Source organism: Typopeltis vanoorti, chromosome 10, assembly GCF_054136105.1.
Source record: "Typopeltis vanoorti isolate ZY-2024b chromosome 10, IOZ_Tvanoo_1.0, whole genome shotgun sequence".
Classification (NCBI taxonomy): domain Eukaryota; kingdom Metazoa; phylum Arthropoda; class Arachnida; order Uropygi; family Thelyphonidae; genus Typopeltis; species Typopeltis vanoorti.
Window position 1 is genome coordinate 1,869,303 of NC_143558.1, and position 26,144 is coordinate 1,895,446.

The 26,144-nt window shown below is 34.8% G+C and overlaps 1 protein-coding gene across 1 annotated transcript in view; it reads right to left on the minus strand.

The window, feature by feature from the left end:
* LOC150102128 (uncharacterized) overlaps nt 1-24,909 on the minus strand; it is an 83,388-nt gene extending 58,479 nt beyond the window's left edge. The window contains exons 1-4 of the mRNA XM_090398954.1: nt 24,260-24,909; nt 15,029-15,165; nt 11,758-11,863; nt 6,836-6,930 (exon numbers count right to left, since the gene is read on the minus strand). Of these exons, the coding sequence (XP_090255080.1) occupies nt 6,836-6,930; nt 11,758-11,863; nt 15,029-15,165; nt 24,260-24,410 (489 nt within the window). The 5' untranslated portion in view covers nt 24,411-24,909. The remainder of the gene's footprint in view (nt 1-6,835; nt 6,931-11,757; nt 11,864-15,028; nt 15,166-24,259) is intronic.
* Between the last annotated feature and the right edge of the window lie 1,235 nt (nt 24,910-26,144).

The window sequence follows — 26,144 nt, forward strand, 5'->3', positions numbered from 1 at the left end:
CCAATAAGACTACAATTTGGTTGGCTAAATCTCAAATTGCTAACCCATCCTCATTCGTTCAGTATCCAGGTAGATACCCAAAAGGGTGCACCACAAGAAGGTGAGGATTGCACATTAGGTCAGAAGCCCTGGTCGGTTCTCCACATTCCTTTAAAACCTATGTGGAGGTCTCCTCTCAATTCTACAGCTTTGATCCTTTTGCAACAACTGAATATTTCTCCTCAAATCATTTACTATATCAGTACTTATATTCGTTACCGTCCACCATAAAGAACATTAATGTTATATCCAGTACCACGAACCTGATCAATCTGGCTTAACTGAATATGGCATCTGGAATAAACATAGAGCACTTTGGAAAAAACCATGCTCCTGCATAAGAGTAGATTCCTTGTGGAATGCTTATAGAAAGAGAGTTGTCATAACTTTCTACATCATCCATATTTAAACAGATTTCATGGTTTTCAGTTATCCTTTTTATGGAAATTTTATTGTATCAATCTTCTGTAAATTCCTAATTTATAATCATCATCATCATCAAATTCCTGCCATGTACCCTCAAGGGGTGTACAGGAAATGATAGTACTGCATGAAAAAAATTACATCATTACTAACTTCCTATCTACAATTTTCCTCCAAATCAGTCTGTTACTTGTCAAGACTCCAACATTATCAGATCTTATAATTCTATCGTCTAAGGCACTTTGTACCGTATCAATCCACCTATATCTTGGTCTTTCTCTGGGTCATTTTGCTGTCAATCTAGCAGAGAACACTTGTTTTGCTAATCTTTCTTCACCCATTCTGTTTAAGTGACCATACCACCTGAGATTAGCTCTGCTAACAAATTCCTGGATGTTGACAATGTCAAGTTCTTTCCTAATATCCTTGTTTTTAATATGATATTGCCATTGATGCCATCTGTTCACGCCTCTAATCTTTCTCAGGATTCTTATATCTGCAGTCTCTAGTCTTTGGTCAAGTGTTTCACTTCTGACCCATCTCTCAGATCCTTAAGTTAAAATTGGTTTGAACACTGTCTTGTAAACAGCTAATTTAGTGTTATGACCAATTTCTCTCTTATTCCATATGAATTTATTCAATTGACTTCCCACCATACCAGCTTTGCTGATTCTGTTGTCTATTTCTATATTTAATTTACCATCTTCAGTAAAAATCATGCCTAAGTAGCTGAAATGTTTTACTTGTTCCACAGGTTCTCCATTCACAACATAGTTGACATTTTCAATGATTCTGCCTATTTTCATTGTCTTTGTTTTTTTATTGCTGACCTTCACACCATATCTATTACAACAGCTATTCAATTTAGTCAGAGAATCTTGCAGACTTGTAGCGGATTTATTTAGAAGTATAACATCATCCACATAAAGCAAAGAGCTGACATTAACATCTCCAATTTTGATATCATGTTTAATATCACTTTCCTTCATAATGTGATCCATATAGATAATGAATAACAGAGGGGATAATGTACATCCTTGTCTCACACCAGATTTAACATTAAACCATCTTCCTGTACTTCCTTCAATTCTAACTTCTGACTTACAACCCAAATAAAGACTAAGTATTGCTTGATATAATACCCCATTGATACCATATAACTGTAGCGTATTGAATAGCTTCTCTCTTGGCACCTTGTTATGCCTTTTCCATATCGACAAAACTTAAATACAGATCTCTGTTATATTCTCATGCTTTCTCGACCATTTGTCGTAAAGTGAAGATCTGATCCTGACAGCCTCTATTTGGCCTGAATCCAGCTTGTTCTTCACCAAGCTTTTCTTCCACAATTCTTCTCAACTGTTTCTCAAGTATACTTGCATAGTTCTTGCCAGGAACACTCAGTAGGGAAATACCTCTGTAATTCTCAAATTCAGTTTTATTTCCCTTTTTATATATGGGTACTATGAGAGCCCTACTCCAATCATCGGGAATTCGTCTCTCTGTCCAGGCTTTCTGAAATATGCAGTGCAGCCACTGTAAGACTCTTATATCACCATACTTCAGCATTTCTGGTCGAATATCATCTACTCCTGCTGCCTTTCCACATTTCAAGCCTTTGATGGATTTTTCTATTTCAAGTATGGATATGTATTCCTGACTGCATGCCTGGTCAGTGTTATTTTACCACTGTGCTGTCATCACTGCTTGTTTCATTTAGCAGTTTTTCAAAGTAATTACTCAATACTTCAAGGATATCTTTTTCTCCCGTTTTCATATCACCTTTATCATCTCTAACTCCTTTTACAGCACTCTTTCCTCCATTCCTAAGCTTCTTCAACAACCTCCAGAATATTTTCCCACCTTCTTGATATTTATTTTCTATATTCTTGCCAAAGTCCTCCCATCACTTTTGTTTAGCTATTTTACACAGTGTTTAGCATTCTTGCATTTTATTATTATTATTATTATTCGTGACACCTCCATGGAGTCCGAAGACTCATCGCAGGAGGACACCTACAACTGCCTAAACCACTACACCGAACATCCACTACGAATCATCTCCATCAACGCCATCTACCGCCCCACCTTCACCACTACCACAACTAGTATTTTTTGTCTGTAAATTGCGTGTGTTCTGAAGGGCCGATTTGTCTGTATGCATGCGGGATGAAAAACCCGAGTTTCCGGGAGAAAAAACCCTGCTACCTCCGTATGAGATCGGCTAACTCACCTTCAATTGAAAGTGAGCTTTCTTTTTTTCCTTCACTGCCTCTTTAATTTCCTGTGTCCACCAAGCAGTTCTGAGATTTTTTTATCCTTGCAGACAACCTTACCACATGCCTCTCTGGCAGAATCAATCAATGTTTTCTTCAGAGTTTGCCACTGAATCTCCAAGGTTTGATTCCTGTTCTCAAACTCTTTCATTTTTTCATGAATAAGCTTTGTGTATTTTAGTCTACAGTTCACATCTGAGAGCTGTTCAACTTTTATTTGCTTTAAAACTTTCTTACACGTTATTCTTTTCAGTATGAAATTCAATTTTATCCTGCTCAAGACTAAATAGTGATCACTTCCAATTTCAAATCCTCTGTACACTCTGGTGTCCTGCACCAGGGAGAAAACATCACTATCAACAATAACATAGTCAATGAGACTTTTCTAATTCCTTGGCTGTTCTCTCCATGTGAATTTGTGCACATTTTTATGTTGGAACATGGTGTTAGTAATAACCAGTCTATGTCCTGAGCAGAAATCCAACAAATATTTGCCATTATTATTAGCTTTGTTCTTTTCTCCAAATTTTCCCAAAATATTTTTGTATGTCTGACAATCATTTCCTACTCTGCTATTTAAATCCCCAACAAGGACCAACTTTTCATTTTTCATTGTGTCAGTTGCTTTTTCTAAAGCCTCAAAAAATTCCTCCACTTCTACCTTAGTAGAACCATCTGTGGAACCATAGGCACAAATAAGTCTCATTGTCCAGTTCCCCATTCTCATATTTGCCAACATTACTCTACTTGAGACTGACTGCCATTCAAAAAGATTAGCCTCGTATTTTGTGTTGAATACTATGGCTATTCCTTCTTTTCCTTGATTGTCATTGCCTGAATATAACATTTTGTATTTATTGCTCAGAAAGATCTCACCAGATTTTGTCTTTTTTATTTCAGTCACCCCTATTATGTCGATCTGGTACTTATCTAATTCCTCAGGTAGCATCATTTCTTTGCCGTTCAGGCTTCTTATGTTAATAGTACCGATCTTTAACTCTGGTGATGTTGAGTTAGGGTTTGTTTTCAGATTTGTTCCAGTAGCTGACTTTTCGCTGTTCGCCCTGGCGAAAACAACGGGGGGGCCTTGTTTAACCGGGCAACAACCCAGCCTGCATGAAATTTTGTCATGTCGTACCATCGTTTTTTTATTTTGGTTTAACCAATAAGAATACAATTTGATTTGCTAAATCCCAAATTGCCAGCCCATTCTCGTTTGTTCAGTATCCAAGTAGATAACCAACAGGGTGCACCACGAGAAGGTGAGGATTGGACATTAGGTCAGAAGCCCTGGTCGGTTCTCCACATTCCTTTAAAGGCTATGTGGAGGTCTCCTCTCAGTTATACAGCTTTGACCTTATTATTTTCTTATTATATATGTATATATAATGTTTTTAATTAATTAATTTGAAGTCTACTGACCATTTGTTGCTTACACTCTGATTACATTTTTTAAAATATTTTTATTACACCTGGTCGTCGACTTATGACCTATGCGACTTACAACCATCCACACTTACGTCCACAAAAAAAAAAATGAAATAAAATAAATTAATGAATAAATTAATAATAAATCAGGCAGCTGCATGTACAATAACTATGGGATATGATAGTTATCGTACGATAACCCGCATACGATAACTATCTCTCACATACACTCAGTCGCTTTCAAGCATCTGTTGCGTGTGGTGTATTAATTAAAATTCTACTGAAATACTACCCATAATATGTCTAGTAAAAGGAAAATGCCTTTATCTACAGATATGCCAGCTAAGAAGTCAAGGAAAGCTATTGATTTAGAGTGTAAAATGAAAAATATCCAGAAATATGAAGGCGAAAAGAAAGTGAATACAATAGCACATGACTTGAAGTTATCACATTCCTCGGTATTGACGATACTTAAGGACAAAGAAAGAATTCGGGAAGCTGTGAAAGGTTCCCCACCTATGAAGTCTACAATTTTAACCAAACAAGGACAGGGACGTATCCATGAAATGGAGAAATTGTAATGTGGATGGAAGTTTTAATACAGAAAAATTCACCCATGAGCCTTTGCACAGTGCAAGCGAAGGCTAGAAGTCTGTTTCAGAGTTTAAATCATGCACCGGAGATGATTGCGCAGAAGATTTTCAGGATAGTAGTGGATGGTTTCAGCGTTTTAAAAAAAGATTTGCTTTGCATTATGTATGTGTCATAGGATAAGCAGGAAGTGCAGATGAAGATGAAGCCCAAAAATTTGTTGATAGTTTCGACTCTTTAATCAAAGAAGAAGGTTATCTACCGGAACAAATATTTAACGTAGATGAAAACCAGCTTGCAATGGAAATGCATGCCTAATCGTAAGTACATACACTAAGAAGCAAAAAGGATGCCAGGATTCAAAGCTTTTAAGGATCGGTTGACTTTGTTGCTTGGTGGGAATGCTGCGGGTTTTAAGCTGAAGCCTTTTCTCATTTATTGTACAGAAAACCCTCGTGCATTTAAGCACATCAACAAGCACCCATTGCCCGTTTACTACCGTTCAAACCCTAAAGCTTGGATGACTCAAGCATTGTTCGAAGACTGGTTCATGAACTGCTTTATTCTCCAGGTTCGTGAATATTGTGCAGAGAGAGGTATCCCTTTCAAGATTTTATTGATTATGGACAATGCCCCTGGCCACAACTGCTCTCGCTCAACCCATGGATCAGGGTGCTATTTCAGCATTCAAGGCTCACTATCTCAGAACGAGATTTGTACAAGCCACTGAAGCGATAGATTCTGATGCTGATTTATCTTTGCGAGACTTTTGGAAGCAGTACAACATTCTTCAGTGTTTCAAGAATATTTCGACTGCATGGGAATGTGTAACAAAGAATTGTATGTTGGGAATCTGGAAAAAGTGTCCAAAATGTTATGCGAATACATTTGAAGGATTTGAAAAAGGAGAGGAACTGGAAGTGATTACAGAAAAAATAGTTAAACTTACAAAAAATCTTAAATTAGAATGTGAAATAGCAGACGTAGAGGAATTGCAGTTAAATGCAAATACCAAGTGTATTTGTATTTAATTGTGTACCATTGTCTTTGTACTGATGATACCTTCAGTGCTAAGGTGAAAATTTTATGTAATTAAATTAATTTTCACATAATTTTCTTTTCTGTCTCAAATTTTAAAGAACTATTACAACTAATGTACCTATTCTGCAATGATCTATTCTCACAAAATTAAAATACAAACTTATTTAATACTGACCATTTACAAACAAACTTACATTATAGCCTACCTGTTTTGCCCAGCAACCTGCCTGCTTTTTCAAGGCATTTATGGAAAGACATAAAAACTAGTAAATGCAAATTGAAAGGAACATAAAAAAACATAAACCAACTAGTAGCTAAGGTTACACGTTCTCGTGACAGAGAGGACTTATTGTTTTTATTCATTATCACGCATGCGTGTTTGTTGTAAATGTGTAATGTGATTACTGGCTAGCTGTAGTTCAGATTGATTTAGAGAGAGGATCAGGTTTTTCCACAAACTGTTTAGGATTGCACCCCGATCTATTCTCACATCAGTTTCATCCTTGCAAAAGTGGTCACTCGGTACCTCAACTATTTTGTCTGCTTCTGTCAGCTCACTAGAATTAGAACTGATTATGGTTATCCTTTTATTGTAATTTTTCCTTTTATATGCCAAATAGCAAGAGAAAAAGGAAGTGCAACAGCAGGAGAATACAGTAATTTGCTTAAAGAGCAATAAATGAATAAGTAGAATATATTACTGGAGAAGGTGGTCAGTGTACAAGGAATGAATGAATAGATGAATGTATGATGCAGTATGATAAATTATACACCTTAGAATAAGATACCAATAATAAAAAATAAGATAATAATATATAATAATAAGATACTAGAAGGTAAGATCAATGTAAACAAAAAACCCTGGAAGAAGAAAAATACCATGGCTAGACAATATAAAAACTAGACTAAACTGAAAACAGAGCCCTTAATCAGAGCCAATAAAGACAGAAGTAAATTTACAAAGATGGTCGCTGAACTCCATTAGGAAATAGCACATAAAGAAGAAGAATAAGATAAAGATGTATAATAATAATTACCTGTTTGTGTGCTGCACGTTCACTTATTTCATCCACCTGAAGTCGCATTGTGCTTGTAGCAATAATAGCATCACTTCGGCAGCAGTGAGAAATCCCTAAAATTTAAAAATGCAAATGCTTTATTTATGAAATACAAGCTAAATCACAGATCGATCTGAAAGAAAGTTAATTATAAACTACTCATAAAATAGAAAATGTACACTGGCATAACTAATATCTGGAACATCTCTAAGGATATAAATCAAAAAACGATGCTTATAACGCTAATAAAAAAAAATTTATTAGGTAATTTTTTTTAAAAAAAATTTCATAATCATAAATTGTCATGAAGGTTTATTAAACATTACCACACACCAAACTGCTAAAGGATACAAAGCTAATATACAGATACATACACATGCATCCCAGTCTTTAATTTATAGTATAACCTAGTGGAAAAACTTCCAACAACTATCTCTAATTCAGATGTTGGATCCTACATTCTACTCCGTTGTATATTCTAGCAGTTGACTGACTCCACATTTGAACACAGAGTAAATTTATTTTTAACTGCACCACTCTATGTTCTAATTCGCATAAGCAAAGTTGTGAAATCAACCAGCAGTTAGCACCATATAGTTATCAACTTAATTCAGGCCGAAATTCTCTTTATTATATATAGGGTTCCCGCTAAGATTCAAACTATTTTAATGAGCTGTGCAATGAAAAAATCAGGCAAACAAGATTCAACTCAAATAAAAATATTTAATGCTTTAACACATAAATTTACATTAAAAGAAGGATTTCTAGTAAGGATAATACAATTAAGAATGAATGAGTTCTCATTAAGACATTAGTAATTAACTCAGCCAAGTATATCAATTACGATTAGAATTTATGCGTACATATTCCACTCTTCTTATTATCAAGATTCCAAATTTACACAATTTCACTCTAAACAAAGCTATCGTTCAATACACTTTGAATACTGATTCAGTTTAACTATTCAGAACAATCACAAATCATCAGCCATCCATTCAGCAACCTTAAAGTTTATCAATATAACACAACAGTTCTCAGAAAGTTCAGTCTCAATTTTATATTGCATTCTCACATAACAGGCTTCACTATATCACACATTTAAATATGAACTATTAATCCAGAGATACTTCATATATTACGTTTACAAGGAAATGTTTCACTGTATCACACATTCAATTTTGACTGTTAATTTCAGCAATAAGAACTATATCAAGTTCTCCAGAAACAAGCTTCGCTACTTCACATGAGACATAGAAAAGATATCCTTATCGGTATAAACAGTATAGCTTCCTCATTATCGAGAATCCTAGACACACTCCTTGGCTCTTGAATACTTTCATTTTGAGAGTACACAAATATTATAGAATCCTGGGTTTCAGTAACTGATTAGTTAACTCGGGAGAATTTATCTTCTTGCTCGTAATTTCTTACTAATTCTTATTATCCTTTCATCCAATGCTATCCTACTGCGAGGCGATAGAAATTTATAAAAGAATAAGAGCTCGAAGAAAAATAAGTCAAAATACAGAGCGGTTCCCAGTCTTTCCTACTTCGTTCAACTCCAGGTTATTTCTCTCCTTGCTTTGAACTATGTTACTTCTTTTTCATGTACTACTCATGACACCCTACTCTCCTTTCCTGCCAAAATCTGGTTCTAACTAGTTTCATTGATACCGAACTGGCTTCTTGCATACAGTACAGTAACCCACGTTAAGGCACTGGCTAAAAATAATTTATTTTCTTACAGCAACCAATCAAGTCTTATTTTGAAGAATTTCTTGGATACATTACATTTTACTAATAACATAAAAAGATTACATATTTTACAGTTTTTATCTCTGTTTTAGTAATATTAATCTCATAATAATAAACGACATTTAATACATAGTTTTTACAACTGTACTTCATATAAAAATAATAAATGAACAAATAAATATTAACATACATAACTTGAAAGAAATCATATGAATAGTATACTATTAACAAGAGATTATTAGTCTGATGAGCAAATTTGGCTTAGGGAATGGCAGATTATGTTGGACTCTGAATGAATTATTAATAATTTCCAACTCTCCTCATTCAGAATCCAACACAGAGTATTTTAATAAAAAGGTGTGATACCTTTTGGCTATTCGAAAAGGAAATATGACTTGTGCATTACTTCAACTTTGGTATCACATCTGGGTCTGGCTCCCACTGATGAGACCTAAATAAAGGTCGAAACCAGTCTGGGTAGTGACCCTTCCCATAATGCATAGCATTACATATATACATGTCCATAAGGAGATGTGCTTTGCATTGTGGGATAATAATAAACTTTTGACCAGTTGTTGGAGGGATATTGCTTGTGTCCAGGTTGAATAAAGTTGGAGTGAGGACAGACCCTTGTGGAAATCCAACCTGTAGGATAAAAGTTCTGATTTTTTTTGTGAATTGAGATGAACTGTTATTTCCTATTGGATAGCATTTGTTCTAGTAATTTTAGTGTCTTGATAAGATGACCTATTTTTTGGAGACATTCTAGAGGATAATCTTTTAACAAGTTTGTAAGAAGTGCAGAGTAATGTTATAGGGCAGTAGTTATTAGGGTTATCTGTTGACTTATTGGGTTTTGGTAGGGCTACCATTATCTTGGATCCATGCTAAAGTTTTGGAAGCAGTCATCATTTATTATAGTGGAAAAGAAATTAGATAGCCAGGATTTTGTTCTTGGGCCAAGGTGAGTTAGATAGTCTGGTAGGATGCCATCAATGCCAGGAGCATTACCTGGTTCAGTTACTTTGGGTCCTGCATCAATTTCATCTATAGTACTGGATTGAAGTTTACTATAGATGAAGGACATAAGAAAACCTTTTTATAAAGATGATGGATCTCTTTTTGGTGTCTGTAGGAATTCTGGATTTAGCTTTCTGTGCTAAGATTTTTGCAATACTATTAAGGTTTACTTTTCCTTTAGTCCTGTTTGGAGTGATGGTGCATCCCAGTTGACAGCAGAGTGACCAAGTCTTGCAATCTGATCTGTTTTGAGATTTCTAATGGGATGTTATATTAGTGGGATTATGAGTGGAGAAAGTGATGATGGATCGTGGAGTTATCATAAATATGAAGCTGAAGTTCAAAGGTCACATAAGCAAAAATTGCAAATACAACTCACAGGATAACTGCAATGCTGAAATGAACATTGATATAAACTTAAGGAAATTGTTTTCTCTCTTTACTAGACTTCAATACAACTCCATCGACTACTTTGAGCAGATTTTGTCTCTTGTATTCCAAGAGGATGAAGAAGTAGAGAGAATGAAAAGGAGAGTTACAAAGATGGTATCATGATTACTGAATGTAGAACATAAGGACAGACTGAGAGTATGTGGACTGCAACAGTTAAACACTTAACTGTTTAACTGTTGCAGTTAAACAGTTAAGTTTAACTTAACTAACTTTTTAAAGTTAAACAGTTAAGTTTAACTGTTCAACTTTAAAAAGTTAATTTTTTTTATGTCTATTATATATTTTTATGTTTAGGTCTATGAACTTCTGTAAGGGATGTTATACCAATTGCTAGAATTTTTCGTTACATAGAAGGTTGAGTTTGTGAAAGTTGAGTTTGTGTGTATTTAAGAGAGGAGCGAGAGCTAGATTTTTTCCTCTCGCTTACAGTATACGAGCAAAACAGTTTTCTTACTGAAGTGATAGGTGCGTCTAGTGTGAATAAATTTAAGGAAAGGTATGGAGCTAATTGTCAATGATGTATGGTCTCTCTCAGTGAGTCCTTGTCTCCCTGGATGCATTCGATAATAATATTTTTCTTCTCACTATGATAATCACTTTTATCCTGCTCAAAACTATATGGGGGAACACTTCCTATTTCAAATCCCTTGTATACTCTTTCTATCCTAAACTATGAACATGACATCAGTAATGACTTGGATTGTCCAGAACAGAAATCCAGCATGCACATACCATTATTATTTGCTTTGCACTTAAAAGGTTTATCATAACATTTCTATATATCTGATATTCATTTTCTACTCTGCTATTTTTAGATCTACAACAAGAATTAGCTTTTTTCCTGTGCTCGAAAATTTTGTGAAATTTCACTTTTCGAAATCTGCCAATCACTCTAATTTGTAACTGCCTGGATTCAAGAAGTTTATCTTCAAGTTTAGCAGTGAATATTAAGGCTACTCCTTCTTTTCCTTGATTATTATTGCTCAAAAATAGCATCTATAATTATTATTCAGCAGTTTCTCAAATGTTTCAGTAAAGCTAGTTATGTTGACATCATGCTTCTCTAATTCTTCTGCGAGTTCCATTGATAGCTGACTTTTCACTATTCACCTTGGCTCCCTGAAGAAAGCAGTGGGGCTTGTTGTTTAAGTGGGGAGGGGTGCACCCAAACTGACATGTCAATTCGTTGCAATATATCTCTCCCTCTTTCATTTTGTTTCATATATCAAATAAAACAGTGCATAATGAGAAGGTGTAGAGTGAACATTACTTACAGAGTATGTAGAGGTTTCCTCTCGGCTTTGAACATTATACAACTTATTTCAAATTTCTCTCACTTTGATTTTTTCTAAAATAATGGAGGAGCCCATTAGTGCTTATTATTTAAGAGGGAAGGGTCTGGAACGTTCTTATAAACAACTAGAACAAAAATGATATTAAAACAACTGATGTAACTACAAGAAAGAACATAAGTTACCTTCATAACTCTGTTACTAGTATGTTCTTTCTTGTGGTTATCAATTGCTTTAATACTTTTGTTCTAGGTGTTTATCAGAACTCTCCAGACCCCCCCCCCACCTTGCACATGATCATATAAATGGTGATTTTTATTTCACAGAAAATAATGAAATTTTCTGGTGTTGCTATACTCTTAAAAAGTTAATAAAACTTACATTCAAAAAGATCCTGTTTCAAAGATAAGTCTTCACTCACTACTTCAAAGATGAAATCTGAACCTTTCACAGCTTCTTCTAATCTTCCTATGAAATACACTCCCCCCTATGATATAAAGTATTTTACTTTAATTCATAATTTCATAACTTGTTCAAGTTATGGAAAAAAAAAAGCTGTTTCACTTCTGTTCAGAGGGTGAAACCTAGCTATTTTTAAATTTAAACAAGAATTAATTACCTAAACATATGCAATTATATTGTATACAAAAAAGAAAAATTAAATAGATATATCACTAATTACTAATATATAGAGATAAACAAGATTGCGTAAAATTATTGCCTAAAATTATTAAAAAAAACTTAAATCTTATAATCCTAGATTCTCCTACTGCATTTGTAGACTATCTATGCAACATAACAGAAAACTAAATGGGAAATAATATCCAGGATATTATTCACGGAAGCTGCTCATAAGGCACTGCATACCATGATTTTATTAAGGAAAGATCAGTTACAACAAGTGTGCTTTTCTATGATCAAATCACTAGGAAATAGACCAATCAATGATGTAATTTATTTAGATTTCTGAAAAGCCTTTGGCAGCATCCCACATAACAACCTACTGATTAAGACATGTAGCGATTGGTTGAGAGACAGAAAAGAAGGAAGTTTAATATAAACCAAAATAATCGAGTGATTATTTTGGTTTATATTAAACTGTAAACAGTTTAATATAAACCAAAATAATCACTCGATGTTTTGACTTTCACTTTGAGGTCATCGTCAGGAGTATACACACACATATATATATATATATGTTATGCTAAAGTTACACTGATTTGGTCAACCATTAAAACTATTGATCTGACCTCTGGTGAAAAAAAAAAAAATCTTACTACATCAATGCTACAGTCCTGTTATTGTTATTATCTATTTGGTTACAAAAATAAATTAAGCTACAGAGCAACATGTTTACACAAAGTTACTCATACAAATATGTATATTTGTATGAGTAACTAATAAATTAAAACAGCATGGATGGTGGCCAATAAAGGCCTGAAATAATGCTGAAATTGCTTCAAGTCCTAAAATCAGTGTTCGCTGGAAAACTTGAAGAAGTAAGTGGACTGAATGCATGCCATCCAAATTCTTGGGATTTTTGTGCCACCATTATTGTCAAGATCAGAAATTTTAATTGTTAATGTTAAGAATAGAAATTGAAATTTTGATTAACCATTCTAATTGGACGTTAGAATGGTCAATCATCCCAAACAATCATAGAAACCTTCTGTAACAATTTTGATAAATTACTTTGTTTTAATATATTGTCCATAGATGTATCATTAGTCACATTTGTAAGTGGTACTTTGAAAGGAGAATGAGCAGTTTAACCACCTTGCAACAGAGTAGCTGTTATACCTAAGGATGCCACAGCAATTTTACCTTCGCTTCTCAACTTAGCTCATAACAATTTAGTATAAATATTTTCCCAGTACTACCTGAAGCATCCAAGAAAAATAGTTTTCCCTGATTGATTTTCATAGCTTGTTAAAACATTGTGAAAAACTTCAGCTTGATCTGAAGTTTTGTTCATGCTGACTTAATAAATACTGAAGTTCATTGAAATTATATGAATGAGATTTCCCAGATTAAATCTGTATTCAGAGGCAAAGGAATGTTCGGTATCAGAAGACCGAAAGGATTAACATTTTTATATTTTTGTCACTTATTGACTTAACAATTGATTCAAGTCTCAGCAATGCTGAGACTAGAATGTTCTTGTTGTAAGGTATCTTCTGAAAAATGATTTTTGTAAGTTGACCATAGCAATAGACGGTCAGTCATGTTGCAGTGAACCAACATTACAACGAACAAAAGATGCAAAGGTGATGGTGAGCTTGAAGTTATTGCATCGCCAAGACATTTGGACCGTGCGAATCATCTTCTATGAAATTCAAAGTATTACATGAATCCCAGTATGTTGGATGTACTACACCATTTACTGTTCTTAGGTCGCCGAATGATTTTGGTCCTTTCACACACACATATCAAGAACATTCATAAATAAAAGAATTCAGCATTATTGGGATGTGCATTATGAACAAGACCTAGAGCATCACTCTTTTGACATCAGGATAACCTGCCATGTTGGCACCCAGTCTTCGTGGAAATTTGTTTTGATGCCATGTAGTATGTAGGTACCTCATTATAGGTACCTACATATTGTGTCCCTTGGTGACTCCACTATGCTGAGTGTGTTACTTTCTGTGAAGTGTACTCTTTGACCATTTTCAAAATGAACTGTGAGATGAACTATGGTTGGATGGTTCTCATGAATATCAAAAGATAAAATCTGCCAAATGGCTTCAGAGGTACCGATGTATCATCTGGTTTGGTATAGATCTACTTTGCTATGTTCATTTTGCAAATAAAATGTAGCTTGGTCTAACGCTTGTTGATATACTTACATACATGTTTGATGGATTTCATGGAAATGCAAATTTCAACATTTATTTGTGCATTATAGGTCGCGACAAAACTGGATTATAAGGCTATATGGTGATCATCAATTTCAAAGGTTTCTTGGCTATTATGTATGGTAGCAATTCGGCCACCATCTGAAGGAGCATGTTGACAATATCATGGATATCCATCCTCACCCGTTTGAGTTTCATTGATAAATGATCTTGGATATTTCTTTGTGTACGTTCTTGACTTCATGAATGGCAAATTTGGATTAATAAGCCTTTAATTAAAAAGAACTGTTCGATATCTATGATATCGAACAGTTCTTTGTCACATTGAGGAGAAGGTATTTCAGTGCTTATAAAGGAATTGATTTCACGACTCCTGACTTTATCTTGAAGCCAAATCAATATATGTGAGAGTGTGGCAATCCCCTTTTTTAGAATTTATTAATATCTAAAAAATGTAACAATATCTGGCCACAGGTAATAATGAAAGATATCGCAATATCTAGCAATAATATTTAACAATATCTGAAATATAGTGGCCAGATATTGTTAAACTGCAGTACAGGACATGGAAGGAGGTAAAAAAAAATAATAATAATTACTGCTCCATAATTTAAGGTGTACATCAATGAAAATGCACATAAATTATCTTTGGAACATCCTCTATCTATTGATGAAGAGATCATCAAAATCAGTCAATTCATTCTAGAGTTATAAGCAAACATTGAAAACAGACTTTGCTTTATACATATGTAGATTTTACACTAAACTATTTCATTTATGTTTGTGAAACTCACCACAAAATTATTGTGTGATAGGATGCCATCCTCTCGGAGAGCTTTTTTATCTTCATTTAAACGAAGCTGAACACGATCTAATGCTTCTGGACTTTTATCATAGACTCGGACCTCATGACCATGATAAGCAAGTTCACCTGTAATGAAAAAAGTAATACTCATCAAAAAAGGAATACAGTACAATGTTATAAATAAAGTACATGTAAAGTGCCTTCACATGCATGCACGCACACAAATATATATGAGAATAAAGGAAATGCCATTTGAAAATTATAATATTACATGTTTATTTTTCAAATGCAGAAAATCCACATGAACAAGTAGCATGGCAAAAACACATGCAAGAAATTATTACATTTCTCCTCACAGTTTCTATAAATTTGCATACTAGGGAGAGGCAGTTGGGAGTAAAATGAATATCATATATTTGGGATAAAAATGAATATTCAATATATATATATATATATATTTTTTTTTTTTTCATTGTATTTCAACTCTTATTTTCTTTATTCTTATCTGCATATTTTACATAAATTATTATTGTGTATGACCCCCCCCCCCCAACCCAGCAAAAAGTAGATGAAATATCCACAAAATTGGTGGGTACCCTACCCAAATCATGGGGAAGAGATTTTGACAATGAACAAATCAGTTCAAAAAATGACTGATAGGGGAAACATGGCACTGTGAGTAGGAAAATATTACATTAATGAGAACTGAATGGTATGCAATTGTGAAATGGTCCAAAGTCAATGACAAATGAAGCTATTTGATTACGTTTATTTTGTTCATTTCATAAAATAACGTGATACAAAAACACATCACACAGAGCTGACATACTGCAAGAAGCTGTCAAGGAGATCCAGATGATCAACAAACAATACCAGGTGATGTTCAACGTGCATAAGCCTTTGTGCAGGACTAACAGCTAATGCGGTTATACAGCATTTTGTACAGCAGAAAGCAAATGATATGTTGAAAGGTTTTGCACATGATGTGCTATTTTGTCTTTTGAATCTGCCAGATGAAAAATTTTGTCCCAATACACCATGCTTTTGAGGTAATCCTAAGTCATAAGGGTTAATGTCTGGTGAATGAAATGGCCATTTCATAGAAAATGAGCAATTGATTACTCTATCCCTCTGTGAAATGTTGATGCAATAATTGTTGCCTTCACATCTTGTGTGGGGAGGTGCTCCATCTTACATCAATACCATTGTGTTGATGGAAGATGCTCTGGTTGAAATAAATATTGAATAACTTCATTTGTCATTGACTCTGAGTCATTTCATAATCATACACCACTTGGTTCATATTAATGTAATTTTTCCTGCTCACAGTACCACATTTCCCCTAGTCATTTTTTGAACTACATTTTTTTTTTATTGTTAAAATCTCTTCCCCATGATCTCATTAAGGTAGCCATCAAGGAGATCTGGATGATATTCTTGAGAATATTTGAGGTTATTTTGTCTACTGGTTCTCTCTCTCTCTCTTTACAGATTGCTCCAAATAGGAGTACTTTAATTTGAAACATTCTGTATATATATTAAAGTTAATTTTTCATGCCTGCACCATTTATTAATCATATTATTTCATATCTATGTGAAAACTAGAATGACTCTACCATTCTGAATATTTCATTCAATCACCATTCCCTGTGTAAAAAACTTACTCCTTATTTCCCAGTTCATTGCATCCTTTGTGCAACTTGGACTCTGATTTATGTTCCCTCAACTATAAGCATCATAATACTACCTTAGTTACTTGCCTCTGAATACCTGCATGCCACATTTCTTTTCCTCTCCCCATGCCATCTCACTTTTCAGGCAACTAAAACTGTGCATAATAGTCTAATATGGCCTGGTCATCATTTTAGACAGTAATATAATCATCCCTTCTACTTGTTAACATTCTTATAATTGCTACTGATATCCACTACCATCCATTCTTGCCAAGGTAGCTAGCTTACCACAAAATTTAAATCCCTATCCATTATCCTATTTTCCTCATCACTTTCACTTCTCACAGTGTAGTCATACTAATAAATGGAATACAGAACTGAGTTCATACTTATTCACAGTTTTGTCATTTGTCAATCTTCTTGAAAGAACATCCCATAAAGACTGTTCTCCTGAATTACTGATTGATTGATAGTTGGATATATCAGTCTTTGCACCAACCATGCGTAATGGGAATACCATACATTCTTTCCAATCCTGTGGAATCTTCCCTGTTCTGTGATTCAAATTATATAGCCTGGTCAAAGGAATGGTCAGTTCAGCTGAACACTTTTTTAACATCTGTGCTGATATCTCATCATTCCCTATTGCTGAATTCTTATTCAGTTTGTGCGACAGCTCTAATACCACCTACTCATACACCTGAGTTACTAATGGGCACTCACTAGTTGAACTTCTGCATCTGTCACCCTCCTACCATCTGCATTAAGTCGAGTTATTCTTTCATATTCATTCTTTATTTTCAGCATATCAAAAGAATTCTTTGGGATTGTCTTTTGCTGAGTCATACTCAGACTAAGATTTCTACACAACAGTTGTGATTCTTCTGGCCTGCTGCTTATAAATTTCATAACAGACAACGTCCTTGTATACATGGTATTTCTTCCATATATACATGCACAGAGAGAGAGAGAGAGAGAGTAAAAAAAAAAAAAAAATCAGCTAACGCCTATGTTGTTCCCGTATAGGGAGTAGGCAGGGCCGTTTACCCTATCTAACTTTTGGAGACTGAGTGGGCAGTTCAATCTCCACTGGTAGCCAATCAGAGAGATAGCTGGCCCAAGGCTATCACTGATTCATCGGTATGCAGTGAAGAAGGCGGCAAGCTAGTGCCGCCATCTCGTGGTTTCTAACCCTAACACAATATTTTTAATGTCTGAAAATAGTGTGGGTTCTACGGTTGATTTTCTTGAGTTTACGGGAGAAAAACCCGCTAGCTTGCACCAGAGATCGACTAACTCGGGAACCGGCCAAAAAAAGGCTTAGAAAAATTTCCTCTAGTCGGCGACTAGATTTGAACCACCAAATCCTTTCTTCGTGCGGTCAAGCACTGTAGAGTGCAAACGCCACTTCTACTGAGCTACACAGGCTCCCAGAGAGGGAAAGAGTTACATAACAATTCAAACAGTATGCCCAAGTAACAGTAAGTAACATTAATTTGGTCAACAGTTACTATACCAGCGTAACCTCTAGTGAAAACACCTATATAAAAGCTAAATCATGTTTTACATGGCCAAAGATCAAATTCTTATTACCCATTAATGATACAGCAATAGTGGTAGTGTAATAAGCATTTAAAATAAGGACTGAGGTTTGTTAATAACAAAATTATGGCTAAGATGCTGGAATACCACAGCCCTAATTATTATGATCTGTTAAACAAAAGGTGATGTGGATCAAATGTATGCCATTTATATTCTTGATATTTTTATACCATCATTAGAATTTCATAGGCTTCTTTAAACGTTGCTCATTTTTTCTTATGATATAATGTGTATGATATAATATAATGACATCAAGTTTTTTGTGCTGGGTACTGAGAAGAGTTTACATGAACAGATGCCTTTCCAGTCATTTCTCTGTAGCGTATCTATCCAGGACACGATGAGAAAGACCAGATTTACCATAGTTGTTAAATTTAATGTAGTGTTTTTTTTTTTTTTTTTAGTTTCATCTATATAAGGCATGTTATAGGTGCACTGAAGGCACACTCCAGGGTGGGCCAGGAAGAGGAAGGGAATCCTTGGAGGAGTTGAATAAGTTCTTTAATTTTGCAGGAAGTTTAAAGCTCGCATTAAGGTTGTATTTGTGTAGCGTTCTGTTTATTTTATTCAGCATCTCTTTAATCTATGGAATGACTACAGTTTTATTGTTCTTTCTTTCTTAATCCTCCTCTTCTCCTTTTACGGTGTTGAGGTTTCTTATTCTTGCAACAGTAACCATTCTATGTGTTCACAGGGCCGGTTCGCCTGTTCTGAGAGACAAAAAACCCGAGTTTCTGGGTGAAAAAAATCCCGACCTCCATATGAGACCGGCTAACTCACCTTTCATCGAAAGAGACCAGATAAAGGTCCTCATGTCACTGATGGGAATTGAACCCAGGACTTTCCGACCAAAGGACTTCGTCTATAATGACTGAGCTATGGAGGCTCAATTTTATTGTAATTAGTTTTTAAAAAGGTACAATTATGCAAAGAATTTTATTGATAGCATTTTTGCTGTAGCCATTTCTTAAGAAAATATTGCTGATAATTTTTATGTGCTTGCTCACTGGATCATATCTTTATAGATTTACTTTTTGTGTATTGATGACAACTAGTTTTTGTGGTGGGTACTTGGAACAAGTTTACAGGAATATATTGCAAAATACTCTTTTGCCTACAAAAAAAGATGGTACAGCACGGACTCACCACTATCCCCTCGTTTTGGTTTTGAGCAACATGTTCTAGATTATTTTAAAACCAAAAATGTCTGGTTTATGCCCACTGATTATTTATCTGGTCCTATGGCCACCAAACTTTAGACACATTCCTTAGCCACCTGAATAAACAACACAAAGGTATACAGTTCACCACTGAATGTATTCAAATCAAGCTTGTGTAACACTTTTAACACCTCCAGTTCATACACTGTATAATTTCATCCACTTTCCCCTTCTACATAGTGTATACTTAAAAACTCAATTATTTCTATGGATCCATAACTTTCCTTCCATCTGCATTCACCAAGGATATTTTTCAGCATATCTTCCTTACTTTCTTTTTCTTAATCCACAATGATAAAATTCCCTGGTTTCCTATGGCCTGTTCAACTAACATCATTTCTTAATTCGATTTGGTTTTATCAACATGGTTTTTCACACTTTCAAATGATCCTGAACACCATCATCACTTCACAATATCAGATCCACAATATTTTTTTTATATGCCACTCCAGCTTTAAAGTGCATAACTCTGGGAATGCAGTCAGATACCGTTTCCTTTAAACTTCCCTTGACTACTTCCAATGCACTGATAATTCCTTCATCACACTGCCTTCTCAGTTTATTATAACCACCAGCCTTATAATTCAATATATGCTCTGTCTTAGAAATAACTCCCAATGCCTTGTCCCATATGTTTTCTGCTGGTTTTCAAAATTGATTATCTTTGTAGAACATCAGCTTTTGAGGTTCTTCTGAATAATTTTATGGGAAGCTTTATGCATATATATAAAAACTGAAAACATGATTATACAAATAGAAATGTCAAAAATCTTTAAAAAAAAAGTGATGAGGAATTTTGAAGAAACTATAATCATAAAATCTTCAGTTTTCCTTATTTATAATTCCTTATGCAGTCAATGTTATATTTCAAAACAAGATCATCATTATCAAATTCCTGACATGTACCCTCAAGGGGTGTACAGGATATGATAGTACTTGGTAGAGCCTCTGCTACTAATGGCTCAGTTAAGTAAGTTTGAGCGCGGTTAGTAGTTGGAAGGGGGCCAATCGTTCGATGCTGTCGGCACACTCTCCCTCGATGAGTCTGTGGACTCCCTGGAGGTGTCAAAATAATAATGATAATAATAAAATTTACATCATTACTAACTTCCTATCTACAATTTTTCTCCAAATCAGTCCATTACTTGTCAAGACTCCAACATTATCAGATCTTATATTTCTATTGTCTAAGGCATTTTGTACCGTATCAATCCACCTATATCTTGGTCTTCCTCTGGGTCGTTTTCCTGCCAACCTAGCAGAGAACACTGGTTTTGCTAATCCTTCCTTGCCCATTCTGTTTAAATGCCCATACCACCTGAGATTAGCTCTGCTAACGCATTCCTGGATGCTGACAATGTCAAGTTCTTTCCAAATATCATCACTTTTAATATGATATTGCCATTGATGCCATCTGTTCACAGCTCTAATCTTTCTCAGGACTCTCATATCTGCGGTCTCTAGTCTTTGGTCAACTGTTTTACTTCTGACCCAGCTCTCAGAACCATAAATTAAAATTGGTTTGAACACTGTCTTATATACAGCTAATTTAGTGTTCGGACTAATTTCTCTCTTATTCCATATGAATTTATTCAACTGACTGCCTACCATACCAGCTTTGTTGATTCTGTTGTCTACTTCCATATTTAATTTACCATCTTCACTAAAAATCGTGCCTAAGTAGTCGAAATGTTTTACTTGTTCCACAGGTTCCCCGTTCACAATGCAGTTGACATTTTCAACAATTCTACTTATTTTCATTGTCTTTGTCTTTTTATTGCTGACCTTCATACCATATCTATTACAACAGTTATTCAATTTAGTCAGGGAATCTTGCAAACTTGTAGTGGATTTATTTAGAATTATAACATCGCCTGCACAAAGAGCTGACATTAATATCTCCAATTCTGGTAATATGTTTAATACAACTTTCCTTAGTAAAGATAAAAAGCCCAACAACTTTCCTTCATAATGTGATCAATATAGATAATGAATAATAGAGGGAATAATGTACATCCTTGTCTCACGCCGGATTTAACATTAAACCATCTTCCTCTACTTCCTTCAATTCTAACTGATGACTTACAACTCAAATAAAGACTAAGTATTGCTTGATATAATGCCCCATTGACACCATATAAATATAACAGTAGCATATTGAATAGCTTCTCTCTTGGCACCTTGTCATATGCCTTTTCCAAATCGACAAAACTTAAATACAGATCTTTGTTATATTCCCATGCTTTCTCAACTATTTGTTGTAAAGTGAAAATCTGATCCTGACAGCCTCTATTTGGCCTGAATCCAGCTCGTTCTTCACCAAGCTTTTCTTCAACAGTTCTTCTCAAAAGTTTCTCAAGTATGCTTGCATAGATCTTACCAGGAACACTCAGTAGGGAAATACCTCTGTAATTTTCACATTCAGCTTTATTTCCCTTTTTATATATGGGTACTATTAGAGCTCTACTCCAATCATCGGGAATTCATCCCTCTGTCCAAGATTTCTGAACTATGCAGTGCAGCCACTGTAAGACTTTTATACCACCATATTTCAGCATTTCTGGTCGAATATTATCAACTCCTGCTGCTTTTTTCCACATTTCAAGCCTTTGATGGCTTCAAGTATGGATATGTATTCCTGACTGTATGCCTGTCGAGTGTTTTTTACCACTGTGCTATCACTGCTTGTTTCATTTAGCAATTTTTCGAAGTAATTACTCCATACTTCAAGGATATCTTTTTCTCTTGTTTTCATGTCACTTATATCATCTCTAACTCCTTTTACAGCACTCTTTCCTAAGCTTCTTCAACAACCTCCAGAATATCTTATCACCTTCTTGATATTTAATTTCTATGTTTTGGCCAAAGTCCTCCCATGACTTCTGTTTAGCTAGTTTTACTTTCTTACATTTTTCTCTGTATTCTCTAAGAGCAAAAGCTCACTTATTTGCCAGGAACTTTTGATATGCTTTCTTCTTTTCCTTCACTGCCTCTTTAACTTCCTGTGTCCACCATGGAGTTCTTATTTTTCTCTCCTTGCAGACAACCTCACCACATACCTCTCTGGCTGAATCAATCAGGGTTTTCTTCAAGGCTTGCCATTGAATCTCCAAGGTTTGGTTCCTGTTCTCAAACTCTTTCATTTTTTCTTCAATAATCTTTGTGTATTTTAGTCTACAGTTCACATCTGGGAGCTCAACTTTTATTCACCTTAAAACTTTCTTACATGTTATTATTTTCAATATGAAATTCAATTTTATCCTGCTCAAGACTAAATAGTGATCACTTCCAATTTCAAATCCTCTGTACACTCTGGTGTCCTGCACCAGGGAGAAAACATCACTATCAACAATAACATAGTCAGTGACACTTTTCTTATTCCTTACCTCTTCTCTACATATGAATTTATGCATATTTTTATGTTGGAACATTGTGTTAGTAATAACCAGTCTATGTCCTGAGCAGAAATCCAACAGATATTTGCCATTATTATTAGCTTTGCTCTTTTCTCCAAATTTTCCCAAAATATTTTTGTATGTCAGACAATCATTTTCTACTCTGCTATTTAGATCCCCAACAAGGACCAACTTTTCCTTTTTCATTGTGTCAGTTGCTTTTTCGAAAGCATCAAAAAATTCCTCCGCTTCTACCTTAGAACCTTCTGTTGGACCATAGGCACAAATAAGTCTCATTGTCCAATTCTCCATTCTGATATTTGCCCACATCACTCTACTTGAGACTGCCTGCCATTCAAGAAGATTCGCCACATATTTTGTGTTGAATACTATGGCTACTCCTTCTTTTCCTTGATTGTCATTTCCTGAGTATAACATTTTGTATTTATTGCTCAGAAAGATCTCTCCAGTTTTTGTCTTTTTTGTTTCAGTCACCCATATTATGTTGATCTGGTACTTATCTAATTCTTCAGCTAGCTCCATTTCTTTGCCATTCAGGTTTCTTATGTTGATAGTACCGATCTTTAACTCTGGTGATGTTGAGTTGGGGTGTGCTTTCAGATTTGTTCCAGTAGCTGACTTTTCTCTGTTCGCCCTGGTTCCCTGGCGAAAACAACGGGGGCCTTGTTTAACCCATCTTTTTCTATATTGGTTTAAGCCAATAAGAATACAATTTGGTCGGCTAAATCCCAAATTGCCAGCCCATCCTCGTTCGTTCAGTATCCAGGTAGATACCCAACAGGGTGCACCACGAGAAGGTGAGGAGCCCTGGTCAGTTCTCCGCATTCCTTTAAAGGCTATGTGGAGGTCTCCTCTCAGTTATACAGCTTTGACCCTTAAGCACCCCGATAAATATTTAGGAGAGGAGGAGAAATCCAGTTAGTATCTATAGCTCATGGATGAATAAAAAAATCTTAAAAGTCTGTTAGTTTGTAATACAAGTAGGTCGATTGAAATTGGCCTGGGTTCAAATTTCATCCAGGATATGAGATTATTATTATAGAGGCTTTTCAACTGAAGATGAGTTAGTTTGTCTCATACAGGGATGTTTTTTTTTTCACCTTGCAAAACAAACCAGACAGAGAAGACACCATTAAAAGGTCACAATATACTGGCTTCCTAGTTTCAACTAATTAAATCACAATTCCAAATAAATAAAGGTAACAAGACAACATAAAACAATTATACAGTTACAAAATATGATTGCGATGAATCATTCGCTAGCAAGTTAGGTTGAAGTTAAATAAAAATAACACAGATCAGTGCTTACCTATAATTTTAACACCCAAAGCTCCTCCTCCAATAACCGTAACTCTAACCATAGTATTCAACTGAAGACCTATTGCAAAGTTCAAAATCCTAATGATTTGCCAAAGTACACGCACGTAATAAAAGTTTGAAACATCGCTGATGATAAACATATATCGCCGATACACTTACATAACAATGTGATGAGTTTACGAAATTCAAGTGATTACGAAAAAAAAAAAAAGATAAAGAGATAAAGCCAAAACACATGGTTCACTCTTGTTGTACAACAAACGTGGTGATAAAATCATTTTAATGGCCTCATTTTGTGAAATCGATGTCTAAACTGAAACGCTACATATACAAAGAAATGAATTATTTTTTCATATTTCTCATTTATAATTCACGGTAATCCATGAATTTAAGGACTTGAAAGGACGAAAATAAATGCTGCAAAACAGTAATAAAGCACCACTCCTACATCCACAAAGAATATGTTACGACGAATATACCATATTTCGTAATACTTGCGAAATTTCAGCAGAAATTGCAAAATATAATTATATTATATTATAAACAACCACAAGTTTATCCATATACACAAAAAAAAAAAAAAATGCAAACTAACATAACCGAATAAAGGCATGCAAATTTCAGCAGCGAAATGCGATGTTTGTTTACAATCTTCGTACATTTTTTGCAGCGCCAACTAACCAAATAAAGATTTTAATTTCCACATAAAAAATAAAATAAAATAAAATAAAATAAAATAAAATAAAAGAATAATAATAATAATAAATTAATTAATAAATAAATCCTTCAGATAGGTAGTATTCTAATTATTGTGCCCTAAAATCTAAGAAAAGGTACCGATGATAATAATCAGCAGTGTGCAATAATTAACATAAGAATTATAAACTCTCAAGAATAGAATAATTAACATACATGATGTTCTAGAGGTAATTTTATAGATTTCAGAGGTGATGACTGATGGAAACTTAGGAGAAATATCGCAAAAGTGGTGAAGATAACCCAGAGGATTGCAGCAAAAATGACACTATATAAAGCGCTGATCAGACCATATCGCGATTACTGATTAGAACTAAGAACAAAGCAAGAAAGAGATATCACAACACTAGAGCCCCACAGGACAAAAGAACACTAAACAATCACAACAGAAAAGTCAGAGAAGCTCTACAAAACCACAGAAACCAAAAATGGGAAACCAAATTAGCCACAATCAACTCAGAAGATCACTCCATATGGAAACTCCTAAAAAACCTATGCACCAAACGTCAACCCTTATCTCCTATACAAACCAAAAAAGGGAATAGTACACACAAACCAGGAAAAGGCAGAAGCCCTTTTATAGACAACCTGGAGGAGCAGTGCAGCCCGTCGTACAAAAACCTAAGCATTAACTTCATCTACAAAATTCATCACTAGGTCAGGAGAGCATGAAGTCATCTCAATGATAACTCAGAACCCATCTCTCCCACTACCCCAGGGGAAATAACTAAAATCATTTCACAATTAAACAACAAAAAGGCTTCAGGCAAGATGACATCACTAACAGAATATTGAAGTTGCTAGCAAGAAAAGCAATAATACACATTGTTAACAACACAAATGCAATCATCAGATTTCAGCACTTCCCGACAACTTGGAAAACAGCAGATATCATACCTATAAAAAAGCCAGGCAAGAACCCTCAACTTTCAGAAAGCTACAGACCCATCAGGCTCCTATCAAGTCTTGGAAAAGTCATCGAAAAGGTTATCCTCACCAGGCTACAAGCGATCACTGATAAGCTCGGAATTATCACAGACGAGCAATTCGGATTCCGCAAAGAACACTCCACAGTACAATAAATACACCGATTGGTGGAATAGATAGCAGGAGGCTTT